Below are 23,805 nucleotides of genomic sequence, written 5' to 3'. Positions count from 1 at the left end.
TAGCCTGGCATGGCCTGACTTTCTCCTTCCTCCTCCTCGGATTCGAATTCCTCCTCTTCAATTGTAATTCAGATACAGTTCTCGTTGCTTTACAGATCTGAGTGAGATAGTGGTTAACATTTTGTATTCAGAGCCAGAAATTTTTTTTCCCCACCTTCGGCGTTCTGGAGACCAGATCTAGGAAGGCGGCGGAGCTCGAGCGAATTCGCATCATGGAGAATCTATCGGAGAAGGGCCGCGCGATCTACAGCACGGTCACAGCGGCTGCGGCGGCGCAGCAGGAGAGCCACAAGCTTGACGTGGAGGCGCTCATCGTCCAATCCGTCAATTCGGCGGTGGACGCGGCCATGGCACGCACGGTCGATGCCGCCATTCGCTCCTGCGTCAACAAGGCGACCGCCGACATGCGTACATACGCCGATGGTGTCGAATCGACGCTGCAACAAGGCCTTGGCGCTCTTCGAGCGCAACTGGGTCTCGCCGCCCAAGCAGATGAGCCGGATCCACTCTCCAGGACCGCGGCGGGCGACGCGGAGACCGGACCCGATGGGCACCGCACGAATCCGACTACACGGAGGCAGGGAGTAGTGGCCTCTGGTCTCTACGTACCGCCTCCGGCAAGAGGTAACCGCCAAAACCATAGCCACACCAATACTCCACGTTCGTTCGACTTGGATGATGATACTGCTGATAATCACTATCATACTCGCATGCCGCGTATGGATGTTCCGCGTTTTGATGGTGAGAACCCCAAGCTTTGGCAGTTGCAGTGCGAAGACTACTTTGAGATGTACAACACCTCGCCCCATCTCTGGGTTCGTTTGGCCTCTCTGCAGTTCTCGGGACCAGCTGCTCGTTGCTTATCATCAGTACAGAATTCTATCAGAAAATACACCTAGAGCGAGTTTAGTAGAGAGGTAGTGCTCAGATTTGGCAGGACCCAGTATCAATCGCTGATTCGTAAGCTATACAAGTTGGTTCAAACAGGAACTGTCGAGGAGTATGTACGTCAGTTTGCTGAATTGATAGATCAATTGGCTGCTTATGAAGAGAAGCCTGATGTTCTGCACTATGTTACTAGATTCATAGATGGGCTGAAGCCAGCTGTGCGCGTAATAGTGGCTGTGCAATCAGACAGTTTACCTGCTCATAATTCTAGCTCATTTCCTTCTCGCCGTTTCTCTTTCAGTACTGGTTCCAGGTCACGGATTCCTGAAGAGAAGTGTGAACCTGATATCAGTCGACTTTCTGATCCTTCCAGGTCCGCAGAAGACAAATTGGCAGCTCTCAAACGTTACAGAAGAGCAACGAATCTTTGTTTTACATGTGGTGAGAAGTACTCTAAGGAGCATAGGTGTCAGTCGATGGTGCAACTGCACGTGGTGCAAGAAATGTTGGAGTGCATGCTTTCATCTCCTGAGTCAAGTTATGCTCAAACCGATTCAGCTGATGACATGGAGCTGATGCAATTATCTGTAGATGAGAGTAAAGCTGCGGCCCTAGAACAATCCATTGTACTTCACTGTTCTGTTCAAGGAAAAGAAGCTATGTTCCTATTGGATTCTGGCAGCAGTAATTCCTTCATCAGTGTGAAATTAGCAGCTCTTGTTGCTGGTCTTGTTTCGTTGCCTCATCCTAGGAGAGTCAAGGTGGCTGGTGGTGGCATACTGCAATGCACTCATTATATACCTGATTGCACTTGGACTTGCAGTAAGCAGGAATTCTCTACTTCATTCAAGATATTGCCGTTGCAATGTTATGATGGTATTGTTGGTATGGATTGGCTTTCTAGTCATAGTCCTCAAGTAGTGGACTGGAAGCAAAAGTGGTTAGCATTTCAGCACAAAGGGGCCTGGATTTGCTTACAGGGCCAACATCCAACTGAATACGCCTGTACTATTGTGGAGTTGCACTTGTTGGACGAACAATTATCAGCAAATGTCCAATTACCAGTTGAGATTGCTGCCTTGCTTGAACAGTTTGCTGATGTGTTTACTACACCCGATGGCTTGCCACCTCAGAGGGCAGTCACTCACTCCATTCCTTTAGTTGCTGGAGCTAGACCGGTGCAGATCAGACCATACCGTTATGCTCCAGAATTGAAAAATGAAATTGAGAAGCAAATAGCCGAAATGTTGCAGTCTGGAGTTATCAGACCAAGTGTCAGTAGTTTTGCTTCTCCTTTGATCATGGTCAAGAAGAAGGACCAGTCTTGGCGCCCATGTGTTGATTATCGACATTTAAATGCCCTTACAATCAAAAGCAAGTACCCCTTACCAGTCATTGACGAGCAGTTGGATGAGCTACATGGCAGTTGTTGGTTCTCTAAGCTCGACTTACGTGCTGGTTACCACCAAATTCGCTTGACAGAAGGAGATGAGTATAAGACGGCTTTTCATACCCATCATGGTCACTATGAGTTCACGGTGATGGCGTTTGGTCTGACGGGTGCACCTGCTACGTTTCAAGCCGAGATGAATCGTACACTGGCTCCTCTACTCCGCAAGTGCACTTTGGTATTCTTTGATGATATTTTGGTCTATAGCAAGACCTATGATGAGCATCTGCAACACTTGAAGCTAGTTCATTCTCTATTGGATACTAATTAGTGGAAAGTCAAGCTCAGTAAGTGTGATTTTGCTCAACAGAATATACAATATCTTGGGCATGTGATTTCTGCTCATGGTGTTGCCACAGATGACAGTAAAATCTCTGCAGTCAGAGACTGGCCTACCCCAGTGGATGTCAAACAACTGCGTAGCTTCCTTGGCTTAGCAGGTTATTATCGTAAGTATGTTCGCAACTATGCTTCCATAAGCAGGCCTCTGACTATTCTGCTACGCAAGCAAACGCCATTTATATGGACAGTGGAAACACAGTTGGCTTTCGACACTCTAAAACAAGCATTGATTGCGGCACCAGTTTTGGCTCTTCCTAACTTCAAGTGTCCCTTTGTTGTTGAGACAGATGCTAGTGACACAGGCATATGAGCGGTCTTATTGCAGAATGACCATCCATTGGCATTTGTGAGCAAGGCCTTGGGTCCAAGAAATAAAGGTTTGTCCACCTATGAAAAAGAGTATATGGCCATTTTGTTAGCAGTGGAGCAGTGGCGTTCTTATCTCCAACATTCTGAATTTTTGATTAAGACGGATCATGCTAGCCTTTCCCACTTGACCGATCAGCGTCTTAATACACCTTGGCAACACAAGGTGTTTACCAAGCTTATGGGATTGAATTATCGCATTAGTTACAAGAAAGGATCAGAGAAAAGGGTAGCAGATGCACTCTCTCGGCGTCCTCATTCTGAAATGCATATTTTGGCGATCTCTAGCTGTCAACCTCTTTGGGTGCTAGCTGTGGTTGATGCTTATCAGCAAGATCCCTATGCACAAGAACTGCTAGTGAAGCTTGCCTTGGCACCAGAAACGGAGGGATTGTTTTCCTTACATAATGGGCTAATCAGAAAGAAAGGCAAGGTGTGGATTCCAGCTGTTCCGGCATTACAACAACAGATCATACAAGAGTTCCATGCTAGTCCCATTGGCGGCCATTCGGGCATTCCTGTCACTTTTCGGAGAATTAAGCAGTTGTTCTCATGGCAAGGTATGACAGCTGCTGTACATCACTTTGTCAAGTCATGTACCATATGCCAACAATCCAAACCAGACCGAGCAAAATATCCTGGTTTGCTACAGCCATTACCAGTACCTGACTCTGCTTGGCAGGTGATATCTCTTGATTTCATCGAAGGCTTACCAAAGTCAGGGAGGTATAATTGTATCCTTGTAGTGGTTGACAAATTCAGCCGGTATGCTCATTTTATTCCCTTAGCACATCCATTCACGGCTGAGACTGTGGCTTTGGCATTCATGGACAATATTTTTAAGTTACACAGTATGCCTGAGCAAATAGTTTCTGACAGAGATCGCATCTTCAACAGTTTGTTTTGGCGTCAGTTATTTAGGTTGACTGGTACTACTCTTAAGATGAGCTCCTCATATCACCCACAAATAGATGGCCAAACAGAAAGAGTTAACCAGTGCCTTGAAGGGTATTTGCGTTGTTTTGCCCATGCTTGTCCTACGCAGTGGCTGAAGTGGTTATCTCTCGCAGAATACTGGTATAATACTAGTTTGCATTCCGCTTTGGGGAAGTCGCCATTTGAAGTTTTATATGGAAGCACTCCCAGACAAGTTGGTTTCTCTGTTGAGGATGTGTGCCCTGTTCCAGATTTGCAAGTCTGGCTAGATGAACGCCGTTTCATGCAAGATGTGTTGAAACAACACTTGGAGCGTGTGCGTTTGAGGATGAAGCACCAAGCTGATAAGCAACGCAGTGAGTGAACAATTGCTGTTGATGATTTCGTCTTTCTCAAACTCCAACCTTATGTGCAATCTTCGGTGGCTTCTCGGGCGCATCACAAATTGTTGTTCAAGTACTACGGGCCATACAAAGTGCTAGAAAGAATCGGAGAGGTTGCTTATAAGTTGGATTTGCCATCTACAAGTCGTATCCATCCTGTGATCCATGTATCACAACTGAAAAGGGCCATTGGTGTGAAAACTCAGGTACAACCTTGTTTGCCATCTCCTCTTGACGTGTTTCAGGTTCCAGTTAGAGTGATGCAAAGGCGTTTTCGTCAGCAAGGCCCAGTCTCCGTCAGTCAAGTGTTGGTTCAGTGGTCGGGGCAACCTGAAGCTTTGGCAACATGGGAGGACTACGACGAGTTGAAGCTTTGGGGACAAGCCAGCTTCCAAGAGAGGGGGAATGTTAACGATCCTACTGATGATGGTCGCCTAGAAGCAGAAGCACAGCGAGAGAGAAGGCAACGCAAGGAAAGCAAGCGCTACCCGACACGTGACTACGTTTTCCGCTGAGTTGTATTCGTGTAGGCCCAGGGTATAAGATACAGAGAGATGATGGGATTCGTTGCATAAAAAACAAAAAATTTCCTACCGCGAGAACGCAATCCAAGCCAAGATGCAATCTAGAAGACGGGAGCAACGAGGGGATGATCGAGACTCACCCTTGAAGATTTCCAAAGCCTATAAGATTAGGCTCTTATTGCTGCGGTAGACGATCACTTGCCGCTTGCAAAAGCGCGTAGAAGATCTTGATCACGGTACCACGATCGGGCAGCACCTCCGTACTCGGTCACACGTTCGGTGTTGATGAAGACGACGTCCTTCTCCCCGTTCCAGCGGGCAGCGGAAGTAGTAGATCCTCCTTGGAATCCCGACAGCACGACGGCGTGGTGACGGTGTCGATGGAGAACTCCGGCGGAGCTTCGCTAAGCGTATGCGGGAGTTGTATGTGGAGGAGGGGTGCTAGGATTTGGGGAGAGGGGGGCGCCGCTAGGGCGTGCCTTGAGGGGGTGCGGCCATGGTGGAGGCTTGAGTGGCCGGCCACCCTCCCCTTGTCCCTCATTATATAGGTGGAAGCCCCAAGAGTTGTAGTCCAAGTCTTCGAATAAGACCCCAACACCAAAACTTCCCAAAGGTGGGAAACCTACTCAAGGGGGGAGTCCTACTCAAGGTGGGACTCCCACCTTTCCTTGAGGTGGGGCTGGCCGGCCACCAAGGTGGAGCCCACCTGGGACTCCTCCCCCTTAGGGTTTGGCCGGCCATGCTAGTGGAGTCCCTCCGGGACTCCACCTTCCATAGTGCCTTTCTTCCGGACTTTTCTAGAACCTTCTAGAACCTGCCATAAATGCACCGGATCATTTCCAAACTTGGAATATGACTTCCTATATATGAATATTATTCTCCGGACCATTCCGGAACTCCTTGTGATGTCCTGGATCCCATCCGAGACTCCGAACAAAACTTCGAACTCCATTCCATATTCCATATCTACTTAAACGACATCAAACCTTAAGTGTGTCACCCTACGCTTCGCGAACTATGTAGACATGGTTGAGACTTCTCTCCGACCAATAACCAATAGCGGGATCTGGAGATCCATAATGGTTACCACATATTCAACGATGACTTAGTGATCGAATGAACCATTCACATACGATACCAATTCCCTTTGTCACGCGATATTTTACTTGTCCGAGGTTTGATCATCGGTATCACTCTATACCTTGTTCAACCTCGTCTCCTGACAAGTGCTCTTTACTCGTACCGTGGTATGTGGTCTCTTATGAACTTATTCATATGCTTGCAAGACATTAGACGACATTCCACCGAGAGGGCCCAGAGTATATCTATCCGTCATCGGGATGGACAAATCCCACTGTTGATCCATATGCCTCAACTCATACTTTCCGGATACTTAATCCCACCTTTATAACCACCCATTTACGCAGTGGCGTTTGATGTAATCAAAGTACCTTTCCGGTATAAGTGATTTACATGATCTCATGGTCGAAAGGACTAGGTAACTATGTATCGAAAGCTTATAGCAAATAACTTAATGACGTGATCTTATGCTACGCTTAATTGGGTGTGTCCATTACATCATTCATATAATGACATAACCTTGTTATTAATAACATCCAATGTTCATGATCACGAAACCATGATCATCTATTAATCAACAAGCTAGTTATACAAGAGGCTTACTAGGGACTCCTTGTTGTTCACATAACACACATGTATCAATGTTTCGGTTAATACAATTATAGCATGGTATGTAAACATTATCATAAACTTAAAGATATATTATAATAACTTTTTATTATTGCCTCTTGGGCATATCTCCAACAGTCTCCCACTTGCACTAGAGTCAATAATCTAGTTTACATTTGTAGAGATATAACACCTTGGCCTTCCGGTGCTTTATCATGTTTTGCTCACGGGAGAGGTTTTAGTCAACGGACCTGACATGCTCAGAACTGTATGTATTTTGTAATTCATTTGCGTCTCAACGCATCACTCATTTCCAAATGAGTCGGCATTAAATATGTTTGGTCTTCTGGTGGAACCTTAATTCCGCGGTCTGAAATATGTCACTAATATTGTCACACACAATATAGCTTCAAAGTTCTGACTCTATCGGAACTACACCAAGTTCTCAAAGAACCTTTTGACTTAACATCCTTTGCCATTGTCAAAACAATGACATACTCTGCCCTCTTTTGTAGAATCCGTCACAATATTTAGAACTCTTCTAAATCTAGCATAGACAACTTCTAGCTCATTGTGCTACCTTTTAAACAACACTTAGTCTAATTTGAGATTGAAATTTTATTTTCATATGTGACAAAACAAATATCGGTGCAACATCTTACAGCGATTTGTTTGTCATTTCTCCATACAAAACTATATATATATACTTGGTTCTTCTTAAGTACTCAAGAATATTCTTACTGTTTTTCAATGATCATCACATGAATCATTCTGGTACATGCTCATAACACTTTTAGAGCATAGGACATCTGATTGTGTACATATTATTCGTGATCTATAATCACTCATGTGTTTTTACTTATTGAGTGTCAGATTCACTCAAGTCTTGTTAAACCTTCACATGACAAGAACATTTTCTTAATATTTCTATATTGAACTACTTCAATATCCATCCTATGTACTTTGACTTAAACTTATTTATGTGTTTCAATCTATCTTCATAGATCTTGACACAAAATTTGTTTCAGTCAATATCCTTTCATTGAAATTAATTCTCAATGAAACCTTTTTAATCAAGTATATAATTACATCATTTATAACCAACTATATGTCATCTACATAAAGTATTATAAATATGTCTCAGCGCTCCCACTTAATTTCTTGCAAATGCAAGCCTCTTCATCGTTTCTGATGAAATCAAAAAATCTTTGACTATTTCATCTGGTGAAGATTCCAACTCCATGATACTCACTTCATCCAATTGAAGTTTGTATACCTATTTAGTATTCCACGGACTAGCAAAACAATTGGTTGTATCTTGTATACACTTTTAATACACACGTCTGATAAGTAATGTATTTTGCCATCCTACTAGCATATCTCATAAAAGAAATATGTAGTGATTACTAGAATAATCCACATAGACTATAAGCATTGCGACGGAAGATCTAATCTTATCGTAGTCAACTCTTTGAACTTTGTCGTAAATAACTTTTCGACAAGTCGAGCTTCTTCAAGGATATTTCATCCAAGTCCATCAATTTTATAGATCTATTTACTTTCAAAAAGTATTTATCTATCTTGGATTTCATGGCGTATAGCCATTTTAACGGAGTCAGGGCCCATCATAACTTCTTTGTTTGTAGTTGGTTTATCATTGTTCAAAATCAATCCTTTGTCCACAAATCATTTATTTGATCACAAAGTAAACCATACCTACAAGGTTCAATATGTACTTCGATCTCCATGTCTAAAACACTTTGTAGTCATGGAAGCCATGATCGTCGTGGCCGCTTCCGGAACCAATTCCGATGCTGCGCTACTCTGATCATTATGCTCAGGTTCATAAACTTTATCAATTTCTATTGTCCTCCCACTAAAAAACTTCGCTAGAAACAATTTCTTGGAAATAAGAAACATTGACAAACTCTTTTGTCTTTGTCTCCATAGTGGGAAGAATTCCCAATCAATTCTCTGGGATAACCAACAAAGACATTCATCCGATTTTGGTTGTAAACTTATTTACTTATGCTATGCATACCAAAATTTAAGAAATGACTATTAGGGTTCATACCCATTCCATAACTCGTATGGTGTCATTTCTACGGATCATGATGATGCTCTATTCAGTGTAAAAGCGGTAGTCTCTAAAGCATAATCCACAAAAATATAATGGCTTTATTTTATTTTATCTCATCATTAATCCAACAAAGTTTGGATACATCTCTTGGATACTTCATCATCACTATGATACTCCAAGAAACGTGAGTTGTAGAACAATTTCATAACTCTCTTAGATGTTCGCTAAAACTCGTAATTCAAATATTTCCACCATGATCCAATCATAGATATTTGACTTTTCTATTACGATGATTTCCACTTCATGCTGAAAATTATTTGAATCCATTCAAATGTTTCAAACTTCTTCCTTATCGAATATATCCATATATACTCAATTCATTGTTGAAAGTTTTCATGAACTAGAAGAATCTCCCGCACACAACTATGTCCAGTGAACCACATACATCATCATGTATTTTTCCACTAAGTTAGTTGCCCGTTCAACTCTTGGCCTATGAACGGTATTTTAATCATTCTCTTTAGAAAAGATTTGCAAGTGCCAAATGATTCAAAAATCAAATAACTCCAAAAATCCATTTGCATGGAGTTCCTTCATGCGTTCCTTTCTAACATGACCTAAATGGCGGTTCCACAAATAAGTGGAATTCAAATCATTTGCCTTATGGCATTTTAGCGTCAGTGTTATGTATGTGTGTTTCACCATTAAGATTTATAATAACTTATCCATCGTACATGGAGTAATGTCATAATTTAAACAACTCATTGTTTTCATTTGACTAGAGCAAAATAACAATTATTAAGTTCTTTATTATAAATTCTAAGGGTTAGATAGAATGCCAACGATGAACGTAATAACACTTTATTTTGTTCCAGACGTGCATTCATATCATATTCCTTGTCAGTCACTTAGGCCATTGTATTCTTGTATTATGTTGTTTTGTATGACACTTCATACCAACCAATATGGTACAAATACCCAAGAATTTCATTGTGTGACCAAACAAGGAATACATCCATAACATGTATATCATTTATATACACCTGAGTTAGACTTTCTAGTCTTTTCTTTCTTTCTGCCGAAATATCTTTTGTAGTTTCTCTTTTAGCTTTCCTCATTCTCAGAAAACACTTCATCTTTAATAACTTCTAGGTTTGTTGGTCAAATACCAATAACCTTGAGGTTCTTAGTTTGATCATCATATGACAAGTGTTCTAGATTTCACTATTAGTAACTTTGTAATACGATGAACAATTTCACTCATAATTTTATCCATCAATTCATGACGACTTTCTGAGATCATGTCTGTACATGCTAGGCTCATAAAGTTTAACCTTAGTATTTGTATGTGCAAATCTGGCTTGCACCCGTTGTATGCACACGTAGAATCTATCACACCCGATCATCACGTGATGCTTCGATACGACGAGTCTTAGCAACGGTGCATACTAAGGACGATAACTTCATGGATATGCGAATATCGTTAGTGCCCTAATAGTTGGAGGATTGTGACGCCTGGCGTCTTCAACCTTCATACATTCCCATAAAACTTATGAGTTTATGTAGTCTCACCAAATTATATTCTATCGTCTTGCAATAAGGTCTTAGATATCACATATATCTCATACCTTGATTATTTCTGAAAACTAAATTTTCAGCTCCTTACTTTTCAAACAAATTTGAACTTCAAGTTTGATGGAGACAAGATAACTTTAGGTACTAATTGAAACCATAGCTCAACAATGTGAGGTTTACTAAAAGTTTGCAATAGGACTTAATCAATTCTTGATTCTTTAACAATACGGTACCAATCCGTAAAGTTTCTTATCAGATTTTAACAGAATTTCTATCTCAATTACAAGACTAGCGCATAGTGGTAAACGGATGCCAATACTACAAAATTAATTCAAAATACTACTCAGACTATGTTCATGATAATTAGTTCATGTTTTAATCTAATTACTAATGAACTCCCACTTAATACAACATCCCTCATAGTTGTTAAGTGGTACACGATCCAAATCCACTACATCAAAACCGATCATCACGTGAGATGATGTAGCTTCAATGGTGAACATCAACATGTTGATCATATCATCCATATGACTCGTGTTCAACCTTTCGGTTTCCGTTGTTCCAAGGCCATGTCTGTACATGCTAGGCTCGTCAAGCAAACCCAAGTATTCCGCGTGTGCAACATGGCTTACACTCGTTGTATGTGAACGTTGAGTCTATCACATCCGATCATCACGAGATGCTTCGAAACGACGAACTATATCAACGGTGTGTACGAGGGGAGAACACTTTATTATCTTGATATTAATGTGAGGGATCATCTTATAATGCTACCGTCGCGTTCTAAGCAAAATAAGATGCACAAAAGGATTAACATCACATGCAGTTCATATGTGATATGATATGGCCCTTTTGTCTTTGCGCCTTTGATCTTCATCTCCAAAGCACGGACATGATCTCCATCATCAACGGGCATGATCTCCATCATCGTCGGCGTAGCGTCAAGGTCCATGGCGCCGTCTTCATGGTTGTTCACCTCATGTAGCAGTTATTACAACTACTTTGAAATACTACTCAACATGAAATTTAAAGACAACCATAAGGCTTCTGCCGGTTGCCACAATACAATAATGATCATCTCATACATATTCATCATCGCATTATGGCCATATCACATCACCAAACCCTGCAAAAACAAGTTAGGCGTCTCTAATTTGGTTTGCATATTTTACGTGGTTTAGGGTTTTCGAGTAAGATCTGATCTACCTACGAACATGAACCACAACGGTGATACTAGTGTTGCCAATAGAAGAGTAAATTGAATCTTCACTATAGTAGGAGAGACAGACACCCGCAAAGCCTCTTATGCAATACAAGTTGCATGTCGAACGAGGAACAAGTCTCATGAACGCGGTCATGTAAAGTTAGTCCGAGCCGCTTCATCCCACTATGCCACAAAGATGCAAAGTACTCAAACTAAAGACAACAAGAGCATCAACGCCCACAAAACCATTGTGTTCTACTCGTACAACCATCTATGCATAGACAAGGCTCTGATACCACTGATGGGATTCGTTGCATAAAAAACAAAAAATTTCCTACCGCGAGAACGCAATCCAAGCCAAGATGCAATCTAGAAGACGGGAGCAACGAGGGGATGATCGAGACTCACCCTTGAAGATTTCCAAAGCCTATAAGATTAGGCTCTTATTGCTGCGGTAGACGATCACTTACCGCTTGCAAAAGCGCGTAGAAGATCTTGATCACGGTGCCACGATCGGGCAGCACCTCCGTACTCGGTCACACGTTCGGTGTTGATGAAGACGACGTCCTTCTCCCCGTTCCAGCGGGCAGCGGAAGTAGTAGATCCTCCTTGGAATCCCGACAGCACGACGGCGTGGTGACGGTGTCGATGGAGAACTCCGGCGGAGCTTCGCTAAGCATATGCGGGAGTTGTATGTGGAGGAGGGGTGCTAGGATTTGGGGAGAGGGGCGCCGGCTAGGGTAGCCTTGAGGGGGTGCGGCCATGGTGGAGGCTTGAGTGGCCGGCCACCCTCCCCTTGTCCCTCATTATATAGGTGGAAGCCCCAAGAGTTGTAGTCCAAGTCTTCGAATAAGACCACAACACCAAAACTTCCCAAAGGTGGGAAACCTACTCAAGGGGGGAGTCCTACTCAAGGTGGGACTCCCACCTTTCCTTGAGGTGGGGCTGGCCGGCCACCAAGGTGGAGCCCACCTGGGACTCCTCCCCCTTAGGGTTTGGCCGGCCATGCTAGTGGAGTCCCTCCGGGACTCCACCTTCCATAGTGCCTTTCTTCCGAACTTTTCTAGAACCTTCTAGAACCTGCCATAAATGCACCGGATCATTTCCAAACTTGGAATATGACTTCCTATATATGAATATTATTCTCCGGACCATTCCGGAACTCCTCGTGATGTCCTGGATCCCATCCGAGACTCCGAACAAAACTTCGAACTCCATTCCATATTCCATATCTACTTAAACGACATCAAACCTTAAGTGTGTCACCCTACGCTTCGCGAACTATGTAGACATGGTTGAGACTTCTCTACGACCAATAACAAATAGCGGGATCTGGAGATCCATAATGGTTCCCACATATTCAACGATGACTTAGTGATCGAATGAACCATTCACATACAATACCAATTCCCTTTGTCACGCGATATTTTACTTGTCCGAGGTTTGATCATCGGTATCACTCTATACCTTGTTCAACCTCGTCTCCTGACAAGTACTCTTTACTCGTACCGTGGTATGTGGTCTCTTATGAACTTATTCATATGCTTGCAAGACATTAGACGACATTCCACCGAGAGGGCCCAGAGTATATCTATCCGTCATCGGGATGGACAAATCCCACTGTTGATCCATATGCCTCAACTCATACTTTCCGGATACTTAATCTCACCTTTATAACCACCCATTTACGCAGTGGCGTTTGATGTAATCAAAGTACCTTTCCGGTATAAGTGATTTACATGATCTCATGGTCGAAAGGACTAGGTAACTATGTATCGAAAGCTTATAGCAAATAACTTAATGACGTGATCTTATGCTACGCTTAATTGGGTGTGTCCATTACATCATTCATATAATGACATAACCTTGTTATTAATAACATCCAATGTTCATGGTCACGAAACCATGATCATCTATTAATCAACAAGCTAGTTATACAAGAGGCTTACTAGGGACTCCTTGTTGTTCACATAACACACATGTATCAATGTTTCGGTTAATACAATTATAGCATGATATGTAAACATTATCATAAATTTAAAGATATATTATAATAACCATTTTATTATTGCCTCTTGGGCATATCTCCAACAAGAGAGCCCCGGGATCGGTGGTGATTGTGTAGTTGGCTTCGGCCTGGCCTGGCATGGCCTGACTTTCTCCTTCCTCCTCCTCGGATTCGAATTCCTCCTCTTCAATTGTAATTCAGATACAGTTCTCGTTGCTTTACAGATCTGAGTGAGATAGTGGTTAACACTCAGACCAAACCACCCGGTTCGTCGGTTCTAGTAAAAACCAACCGGTTCGGATGGTTTTTCCCGGGTCGCAGGTGGGGGCGATCCTATGCAATTAACAGACCGGCCAGGGCTCTGGTTCCGGTTTTTCTGGTTGAACCACCGATCTAGTCCATTTTTTAAAACTATGATCCTGGCTCCCAGAGAGGCCCCTTGCGGCGGCCATGCCTGAGCTATACTCACACTGCACTCTCCCCTGCCCTACGGTTTGGCAGGTGATCGATCGTGGCCTTGACTCCAACCTTGTGCCGCGCCTCGACTCCAACCTTATGCCGCGCCGAGGCAGACGGGCGCATCATTGAAGAGTGACCTGAGACGCTACCCCAAACGAGGAAAATCCTGACGTCCGGGTACGTTCTTGACGGCCCCGAACGATCCGTCACGAGAGCGAGCGGTTCCCGACGTGGACGTGTAACTGACGCGAAAGCTGAAAACATTCGCGACGTCTGGGCCGGTAACCTTCAGGCCTTGTTTACTTCTCTCGTATTTTTCTTCCCAAAGGGTATGGGGATGGGAGGGGATTTGGTGTTCACCCAATCCCCTCAAATACCCCTCCCCAAAAATACAATAGTATGATGGAGAGTTTTTGATTTAGGCAAAAAATGTGGGGATGGAAGGAGATGGGAGGGGATATCTCGGGATTATGTCGTTCAAAACCGGAGAAGTAAACGGACTAGTGGGAATTTTCCGGGATACGAAATAATCCCCTCTCATCCCCATAAATACTCTGGAAGTAAACAAGGCCTCAGGAGTGTCTCTTTCCGTCGCGAACGCAAGTTTCTTTCGTGTCGAGCGGGTTCCAGTCCGTCGCGACTGATATTTGGCTGCCCGCGGACCATTGTGCGCGCGGATCTGATGAAAATATTGGGTCCTTCGCGCCAAAGAGTGGGCTCTCGCGACGTGGACCGAGTCCAGCGTCACGAATGAACCTTCAGCTTAGTCAATTCCTAGTTCCTCGAACTGTCCACTCCCCTCACAATCCAGCTTTGCCGCCGCCCCGTCCATGGCGAACTGCGTCGACGCCGCACCGTCGTCCGTCTAGAAGCTCCCCTCTCCAGCCCGCCGGGCCCTCATCTGCCGCCAGGCCCTCCTCCGGAAAGCCGCAACCCCGCGCGACCGTCTAATTTTCAGCGAACCACCTGCTACCGCATCCTCTCCGGCTACCCTCGATCTGCTCTACATCGCCCCTTTAGGTAATTATCTGATCTTCTCTGCTCTCAATCTCTTCTCTATATCTCAGATTTGTTTTCCTGATTTCAGTTCAGCCGCTGACCAATCGATCTACTCCGGTCGTCACTGCAAACAACACAACCCCCTCCCCTCCTGCTTGTCCGTACACCATCTCTTCTTTCCTGCTTCAGGTACGACATACTGACTATAAACTCAAGCAGCAAACTGGGCAGTTCGGCATGTATGTACGCTAAAATAGGCGTCTTTTGGTAGATGTAACTGAATGTAAATAGGGAAACTGGGATCACCTTTACCTCCAGATCCGTTCCATGTATAAGTTACAACAATAGCACCCTGAAGAATTCAAGTCAGTGGCCATGAATGGCAATCTGCAGATGATTATAGGTCGTAATTCATTAGTTGTGCTGGTGAGGTAGTTGTGTTGAGTAGTTAACTTGTAAGTCATTGTTTATTTAGAGGAAAGTCAATATCATTGGTTATCAGAGCATAGTCAAGAATAACTTGCAAAATATTGGTTAGCTGAATCCTCGAGTATGCTAAAATATGCCTACTGAGTGGCTCAACTTTCCAGATCTGGTTATACTGAAGATTTCTGTTGACAGTAACATGAATGTTTGAACTCATTTGCATTTCACTATTTCACTATTTCTTATATTTGTTTATCTCACAATTCATGTTACTGTAAAGAATATATAGTTCGAAATTTTAACAAGCAAATATTTCACACTGGGATTCGGTTAAACCCTATGATAGGCTACTTCTCTGTGGCATATTTGCTGATAGCCAGTACCAAAATTGAAGGTAACTTGACAGGGTTTGCTAATTATTTGCCAGGAAAATATACTCCTCGGTACAGGTGGCTTGAAGATGAGTTCCCCAAGGTAAACAGGAGCGAAACACCATGGTTGATCATTCTGATGCATGCTCCATGGTACAACAGCTACAACTACCACTACATGGAAGGTGAAAGCCTAAGGTTGATGTACGAGCCATGGTTCGTGAAGTACAAAGTTGATGTTGTGTTTGCAGGGCATGTCCATGCCTACGAATGGACAGTAAGTGGACTAAATAATCAGTTCAATGTGGTTTACTCTCCTGCTTAGAATAATAGCTCAGTCCTGAACTCCTGACGCAGAACCTTCTTCTCTGATTGCAGCATAGGATATCAAATGTCGCATACAACATTGTAAATGGCTTGTGCTCCCCTGTCCCAGACTAGTCTTCGCCGGTCTACATAACCATTGGGGATGGGGCTGGCCACCAAGTAAGATCAACGGTTTCTGCACCCATCTACTCACAGGAGTTACATCCTCTGACTGATTTCTGGTTAACAATGCATCTGTCGCGTTGTTTGTGGAATGGTGCAGCATGTCGGAGCTGCAACCAAGCTACTCGGCGTTTAGGGAGACGAGCTTCGGGCACGCCATACTGGACATCAATAACCACGGAAGGATGAACACACGGCCAGGGTGGCTGACCTGGTGAGCGAGTGACTCTCGCTACAGAGAACAAATCCTCAATTTTTGAAAAGTTTTTATTTCAGTACAGAGAACAAATCCTCAGTTTTCATTTCAGTAGATAGAACAAATCCTCAGTTTTCATTTGCAGTTTTCATTTCAGCACAGAGAACAAATCCTCAGTTTTTATTTCAGTACATGGATTGCTTATACAGACTCATGGGCTTGGCAAACTCTCATCACTAGATGATGTTGCACAAAATAGATGTGGATCTCGAAATTTCATTTCCACCAAAGAGTACATTGTGAGTCACACTCTGTTTCATGTGTTTTTTGTAGTTCTAGCTGTGACAGCGTGATAAAACTTCATGGTTTGATATGCAGGAAAAGACATTTGTGCTTGAACAAGAAACAACCATGAGCACTTACAAGTGCATGAAAGTAGGAGTTAAACAACGCATTGTAAGTTGCTGCGAACTTTTCTCTTTCTTCAACTGGACTATCTGTAGTAATCTGAAATGTTATATGCTGTTTATCATGTTGCAAGGATGACTACGAGAAGGGTCTTAAAAGTGCATATCCAGAAGATTGGAAGGAGCGTGATCTTGATCCTGCGGTACTGCATGTACTCCACCGGTGGTGGCATGCTTCATGGATGGCTTCCGATAGGTGATGGCGTGTTCAGGAAGTCACAAGTTGTTGTTGCTGCTAATAGAAGCAAACATAAAACCAGCAAACTCCATTTGGTACCAAGAGTAAGTTCTGTGATATGCATATATTGCGAATTCTCATTTGCCCAAACCTGAACTAATACTTGAACACAACAGTTTTTTTATACCAATGCTGGACTTCCTGTCCGAAGACCTTCAAGGCGACTGGATGGAAGACAGTGTTCATGTAAGTACTAAAAACCAATAGTATGAGCATTGTGTTTATTTATTTTTAAGCAACCTGAAGCAAGTTCTTTGGGTAATGATATCTACTTTTGTACTATCCCCTAAAAGGAATTGTGTAAAAACAATTGATTGGTAGAGCTGGTGCTGTTCCTTATTTCTTTCTGTGAGGTGGAGCTATACTATCCATCTTTTCATTAGTTCCGTGAATAATATACATGCGAACCATCTAGTACTGCCGAAAGACCGATGCTTGACTGTATTATCTTTGTCATTGCACTAGAAAGCCAATGCTGCTTAAGTTATAGTTATTTATTCTATTAGTACTACTGCTACGTAGTACATGTCGCATGCATACAGCATACCATCTAGTACCTATATGTATGCAAGGGATATGCCTACTTCAAAGTTACAGAATTGTAGTTGTACTAGCACAATTTAAAATAATGTTTCTTCATGTGGTTTTTGTAGGTGAATCAATCTTCCCCATCTACAGAAAATGGTGGCACTCCATTTATGGCATCATCTCGTGCCGAAGAGCAAAGTGATACTCCCCCATCAGTCTAGATTCATACAGCTCGAGCATGGGAGGAGTCACCTATCTTAGATGAATAATAAGCATGAATATAGCTGGTACGCATGTAGCTACCATGCTTGAGTTTGACTTTCCTTTGTGAGCAGTTATGAACTTGGGTGTTTCTACATTTGCTTTATCTCCTCTAGTTGCCAAAACAAGTGGCTGTTATGCATACAGTACGTGTCATTATGGATCACTGTGTGATTTGTTCAATGCGAAAAAGGTATTGAACATGATTTGTCAATCTGATGTGTGCTGTTTTGATAATGCACAGATATATTTTATATATTACTGTCAATTTTTATTTTTTTTTCAACTGAATTTTCGGCTCTATTTGGGAAATGCTTCAGCAACACTGCTGATGCCCATCCCTGACGTCCTTCTCAGATCCCTGACGTTCGTTCTGGAGTACCCACGCAGGTGCTTTCCTGATGGAGAGCCTGTGTCAGGAACTCTTTTTCCTGACGGCAATACATTCCTGAGCGTTCGGCTTGAGCGTCAGGGTTTGATGTATATTCCTGACGGCCCTTGTCCCTGACGGGTTTTCGCGACGGTTCGGCCGTCAGGAACCTTTCCTTCCGTGGCTCCCGTGGGCCGTCAGGAAACTACGTCAGGAAATATTCTTTCCCGTCGGTTACCGTCAGGAATAGTCATCTTTCCTGACACCTTATTGCTGACGGCTGATTCCTGACGGTGGTCGTCACGAATAAGCATTCCTGACGGATTTTCAGTTATTCCCGACGGAAATTGGCCGTTAGGAATTTCCCTTCCTGGGGTTCTTTGGGCTGCGGCTTAGATGGCGGTGGTGGCGGTGGTGTTGCTGGTCTACAGAATATGCGTGGTATAAACGGTAAGCAGGGTAGCGACCAGAAGCCAGAAAGACTCGAGGTGGAGGAAGTAGGGGGCTCTCGGCCCTGCCGGCAGCCGAAGGCTGCAACATGGCGACAATCAGGGCGATGGCGAGAAACTTGGATGGCGCCATGGCTCTCTCTGCTTGTGTTTTTGCGTGCTGTGAATGATCTCTGGAGCACAGGTGGAGATCCATTTATATAAGATGCATGTGAAATCTGACGGTTGAGACAAAGATACGAGGATTTGGTCAGTTAGATTTCTCTTATCTGATCGTTCCGAATATCTCCCTGATTTCACGTCCGTTAGCTTCCTGTTTCACACTGTTAGGAACTAATTTTGCCATTATTAAGGGATGATAAGGACTCAGTTTGTTACGACGTCGTAGCCAAGCATGCATAGGACTCCTATACATCCGGTGTATGTTTCGTTAGAATCTGACAGGAGTTGGCCGATTAGTTAGTCAGCTGAACGTGTGTGCCGTGCGCGTGCTGGCTATGTACAAGAGATTTTCTTAACAAACATATACTCCTCTACCGACAAATCTGCCCAAAAAAAAACACCTGCAAACAGTATTGATAAACTATACCGGCCCTGGCGGATAGCGGGATAGTTCTCAGGCGAAGCATGCCACCAGCTCAGGCAGCGGCGCATACGCTAGTTGTTTACTTAACTATGGCGACGGTTGTCCAGCATAGTGTAGCAGTTCTGACGAACACGCAGTATGATTTTTCATGTAGTAGTTCTCAGAGCAGAGGTGCTGGCATTGATCATCGACGCGCCACGCACGTACGTATGTGCAAGACTCAAGAGCTGTGACGGAACTGACGCGAACACACCGACTTAAACCATATTGATCATCGATGGCGCCGTGCTAACGAGATGGGACGGCAAGCCGGTCGACATGGATCATTCAAGACAAAATGACTGAATTCAAGTGACATTTGGCTCCATGTGAGAGCGATATCATAATTGGTCTGTAATGTTCCCCAAAAAACAATAGTCTGTACTGAATGGAAATGGGGTTAGCTTAAAATCAATCAGTTAATGTGTCTTTTGAGAGAACGCAACAATGTGTGACGTTTGCAGATGTCAGTTGAACGGATTAATGTTAGCATGTACCTTGCAGACTTGCAGTGAACTGACGCTTGCAAGTAAATCTCCCAAGAATTAAGCTCTGAGATTCTGGGTGCGGAAGGAAGGGCTCAGAGGAACATGAACAGAGGCCTCGTGACCTGCGGTCCGTGGAGTTACCCCACTATACGCTTGCTGCGGCAGGTTCCTCGCCTGAAATTCCCCACAACGGCCCAGGAATCTCGTCGTCTTTTCCACCGTACTCTGCAGGCCTTGCAGCACACAAACAAACACAGGCTAGCTGCAGGTACTTGTTGCAGGTGTCGGCCCCTTTCCACAAACCACGTACTGACTGATCCAAAAGCATGCTTGTGTAATGTACCTATGTCCAATTGACAGACTCCAATCGCGCTGAGAGCCTGGGAGCTGCACGCAAGATGAAAATACTACATTGAACACAATATGCTTTCGTTTATTTATTTATTTTCTCGAATAAAGGGCAAAAGACACCAGCTTCCATTAAGCTGCAAAGCAATAGGTCCGCGAAGTACAAATTATTAAAGGTTCGCATTGAGGGGTGAAACATCCCACTCAAGCTTCAGTTAAACAGTTCCAAACTACCTTGTTTCAAACATCTTGACTGAAACCTAACCTACACACCCAACAAACGTCAGACACAACAAGGGATCATACAGTTTCAGGAACATTGCCAATTTTTCCTTAGCACCCAGAAGCGCGCAGCATAAGCTGCGGCCTTTAAATAAGAGGTAGTACTACACAGGCTGGCCAAAGGAGGAGAAGAGGTTGGGATTAACCTTGCCCACCTGAAGAGTGAAGACACCGTCAAACTCTACTAAAAATACCACCACCACCATCTCAACAGCTAAAAATAGAGAAAAACACATGCAGAAACTCAAGCACGATGGTCCCAAAGATGGGCAGCAAAACAAAGAGACAGAGGAAAAAATCTTCAGAACTACAATCCTCTGTCTTCCATTTTTCAGCCATTGCAATCTTCAAAGCATAAGAGATTGACGCCAACATCTTCTGCACCCAGTCCCTTTATTCCTCCGTCGAAGGAGTTAGAATCCCTGTTTCTTGATCAATTTGGTGGAAGGAAACGATGAGTCTCTTCGGCCTTGGAAGCAAGTACGATTTTCTATGTTAAGTATTTTTTCATGGTTGGCTCAGTATCCTGCATAGTACATTCCTGATTAATCTCTCTTTCTCGTGGGTTGATGGCAGCAAGAACCAGAGGACATTTCGGCCGAAGAAAAATGCACCATCTAGTAATAAGGTAGGTAATTTACCAAGTAAGGATTAATCTCTTCTCCTTGTCTTCTCTTCATGCTTGCAGCATCCCATCAGGTGAGAAAAACAGGATTCAACATCTCAAACAATTTTTTTTAATCTAGTAAAGGATAATAGAAATGGTTTAATTAATTTAAGAATTATAAATTAGTATGCAAATGTAAATGAGGACATTGTATTGGTAAAATATCTGGATCAACTTGCAGATAAGTAGTTTTTCCAGTTAAATTTGTGGGGACTAAGGGCGTACTTTTATTTGTTATTTTCTGGTATGTGTGATGTAGGGTGTACAGCTGAAAAAGCATATTGATGCAACCTTAGGAAGTGGTAATTTGAGAGATGCAGTTCGACTGCCTCCGGGGGAGGAACTCAACGAATGGCTAGCTGTTAACAGTAAGCTTTTTTTCGATATCTTTGGTACGGAAAAATCGTACACTGAAACCTTATCATGTACTGTACACATTTTTTTGTCCACAGCTGTTGACTTCTTCAATCAGGTCAACATCTTATATGGCACTCTAATAGAGTTCTGTACACCTGCTACATGTCCTACTATGACAGCCGGATCCAAGTAAGGTGTATTCTTCTTTAGAACAGCCATGATTTGAAATTTTGGTTATAGTATCAATATATAGTTTGTAAAGTATTTCTTATTGGACACAACAAAACATTTCAGATTTGAGTACAGATGGGCTGATGGAGTGCAGATAAAGAAACCAATCGAAGTTTCGGCACCAAAGTATGTGGAGTATTTGATGGACTGGATTGAGGTCCAACTCGACGATGAGTCACTTTTCCCCCAGAAACTTGGTACTTAATATCTCATACGACACTGCATAGTTTAAAATTTGCATTCATTTTGAAAAGTTTCTACTAGGACTTCGGTGTGGTACAGTGTTGGTCTGAGTCATTGCATTAAATATTTGTGCAGGAACCCCTTTCCCACCAAATTTTCGGGAAGTTGTGAAGACAATATTTAAGCGACTTTTCCGTGTTTATGCTCATATTTATCACACACATTTTCAAAAGATTGTGAGCCTCAAAGAAGAAGCCCATCTTAACACCTGCTTCAAGCATTTTACATTGTTCACATGGGTAAGTTGCCTCACGCCTTGCGCCGTCCTTATACATTCCACCTTAGCAATCACGTTAGTATGCATCATCTTATGATAATTCTATTTGGTAGGGAATATAATATAATATTGTACCAATTTGCAACTTAGCCAATTGCTATTGTTGACCATAACTTTTTTTTGTCGCATCCTAAAACTCGAAAAGGGGAGTGAAAACAGGATTATTATTAATTCTCATGTATGGTATGAAGATGGACATAGATTCCCAATAGATCTAGTTTGTTCAATTTAAACTGACTGCATATCACCATGAATATTTGAAACATGCACACTTTGTGATAATTTGACAATGTGTTTATTTTTTACTAGTGTTAACTGAATGTATATGGTAGTTCCTGAAGTTCAAAATAATTTTTATGTTTCTTGTGTAGGAGTTCAAATTGATCGACAAGGCTGAGCTCGCGCCACTTATTGATCTAATTGAATCCATCGTGACAGTTAGCTAAACTGATATCAAGGAGAATGATACCACTCTAGCAAATAAGGTGTATTTTGAATGTATGTTCCATGTCTTCTCCATAAAATTGAGAGATGCAACTATGTTTTTGTATCAAGAATAAACTGCTTGGGGCCTAGATGAGGCTATTGTTGGTTATTTGATGTATTTTATGGGCATGGAGTTTTGGTTCCCATGAGCATATGCGGCTGAAAGAACATTAATTTTTTTAAAACATAACATAAAACATAAAACATAAAAAGTCTAAATTTTGTGGACTTGTTTTCGCTAATATGGCTCGTGTTTGTGCAGAATTGTCATGTAAAAAAGAAATATGTATGTTTTCCCGGTAAAAAAAAAGAGAAAGTTTGGTGCTCTAAACAAGCAACAATTTTTGGCACTCAACTTGTCATTTTCCACATGTCACAATATTCATGTTTTCTCCATAAAAATTTCGACACAATCATCTGACACGAGCATATACATGTAAAAAAAAAATTTGACACCCACAAAATTATTTTTCTGCATGCGAGAGCATAAGCTATTGGGGGCGGAATTGCATTTCTAGTATTTTTTAGTGTTTTTTTTTCACTCTAGACTAATGTATTTAACTGAAATACACTAGCAATGTATTTACTTACCGAACAACCTAAGGAAAGGTTTGTGGGCATAAATAAATTGGGTCTTTTAAACCATAAGCTTACATATCAATTGGTTCTTGAAACTTGAGTTTAACGAAAACCGATATTTTTTATGAAATTGTGCTTCTGTGATACCATTAGGATGGGAAGTTTCATTCTCTAAGAATTGACAATTTTTTACTACTAGAATTTATATCTTAAACCCGCATTTCTTGTTCAAAACATTTAACGCACAATTTGAACTTTCCGCTTGCAATTCTCGCCTTCGAAATTCTAGACTTTCACTTGTAGAACTCCAAGTCTCAACCAGCAGTGACACAAAGTATTTTATCCATGAATAAACAAAGTTTTGTTATCACAGATGCAAACTTTGTACAAAAAAGTAGGCTTCGGGACGGCGCATGCCAATTTTACTAGTTGAAGAATGAAGCTTTCAACTCAAGAACTAATGTTACCAATTAAACCATGTGAAGATTTTCAAATCTCCAAGTATCACATGTCCAATATCATCA

General features: G+C 42.6%; 2 protein-coding genes and 1 long non-coding RNA gene across 3 annotated transcripts; all 3 read left to right on the top strand.

Moving 5' to 3' along the window:
- Positions 1-212: 212 nt before the first annotated feature.
- Positions 213-2,609, top strand: LOC139830379 (uncharacterized). The gene is made up of 2 exons (XM_071818376.1): positions 213-624; positions 988-2,609. Exons 1-2 carry the CDS (start codon positions 213-215, stop codon positions 2,607-2,609), a joined length of 2,034 nt encoding a protein of 677 aa, XP_071674477.1.
- Positions 2,610-15,854: 13,245 nt separating this feature from the next.
- LOC127349299 (uncharacterized) lies at positions 15,855-18,080 on the top strand. Its single transcript, XR_007880191.2, has 7 exons — positions 15,855-15,977; positions 16,079-16,186; positions 16,290-16,403; positions 16,595-16,684; positions 16,764-16,841; positions 17,207-17,276; positions 17,744-18,080. It is a non-coding gene; the product is annotated as an uncharacterized lncRNA (long non-coding RNA).
- A 2,597-nt stretch (positions 18,081-20,677) lies between these two features.
- On the top strand, positions 20,678-22,811 carry LOC127349298 (MOB kinase activator-like 1A). The gene is made up of 7 exons (XM_051375043.2): positions 20,678-20,921; positions 21,018-21,069; positions 21,368-21,476; positions 21,561-21,654; positions 21,760-21,893; positions 22,015-22,178; positions 22,588-22,811. Exons 1-7 carry the CDS (start codon positions 20,896-20,898, stop codon positions 22,660-22,662), a joined length of 654 nt encoding a protein of 217 aa, XP_051231003.1. The 5' UTR covers positions 20,678-20,895; the 3' UTR covers positions 22,663-22,811.
- Positions 22,812-23,805: the final 994 nt, after the last annotated feature.

The sequence above is a fragment of the Lolium perenne genome, chromosome 4, assembly GCF_019359855.2.
Source record: "Lolium perenne isolate Kyuss_39 chromosome 4, Kyuss_2.0, whole genome shotgun sequence".
Taxonomy (NCBI): domain Eukaryota; kingdom Viridiplantae; phylum Streptophyta; class Magnoliopsida; order Poales; family Poaceae; genus Lolium; species Lolium perenne.
The sequence above is the reverse complement of the archived record's forward strand: the minus strand, read 5'-3'. Positions and strand labels throughout refer to the sequence as shown.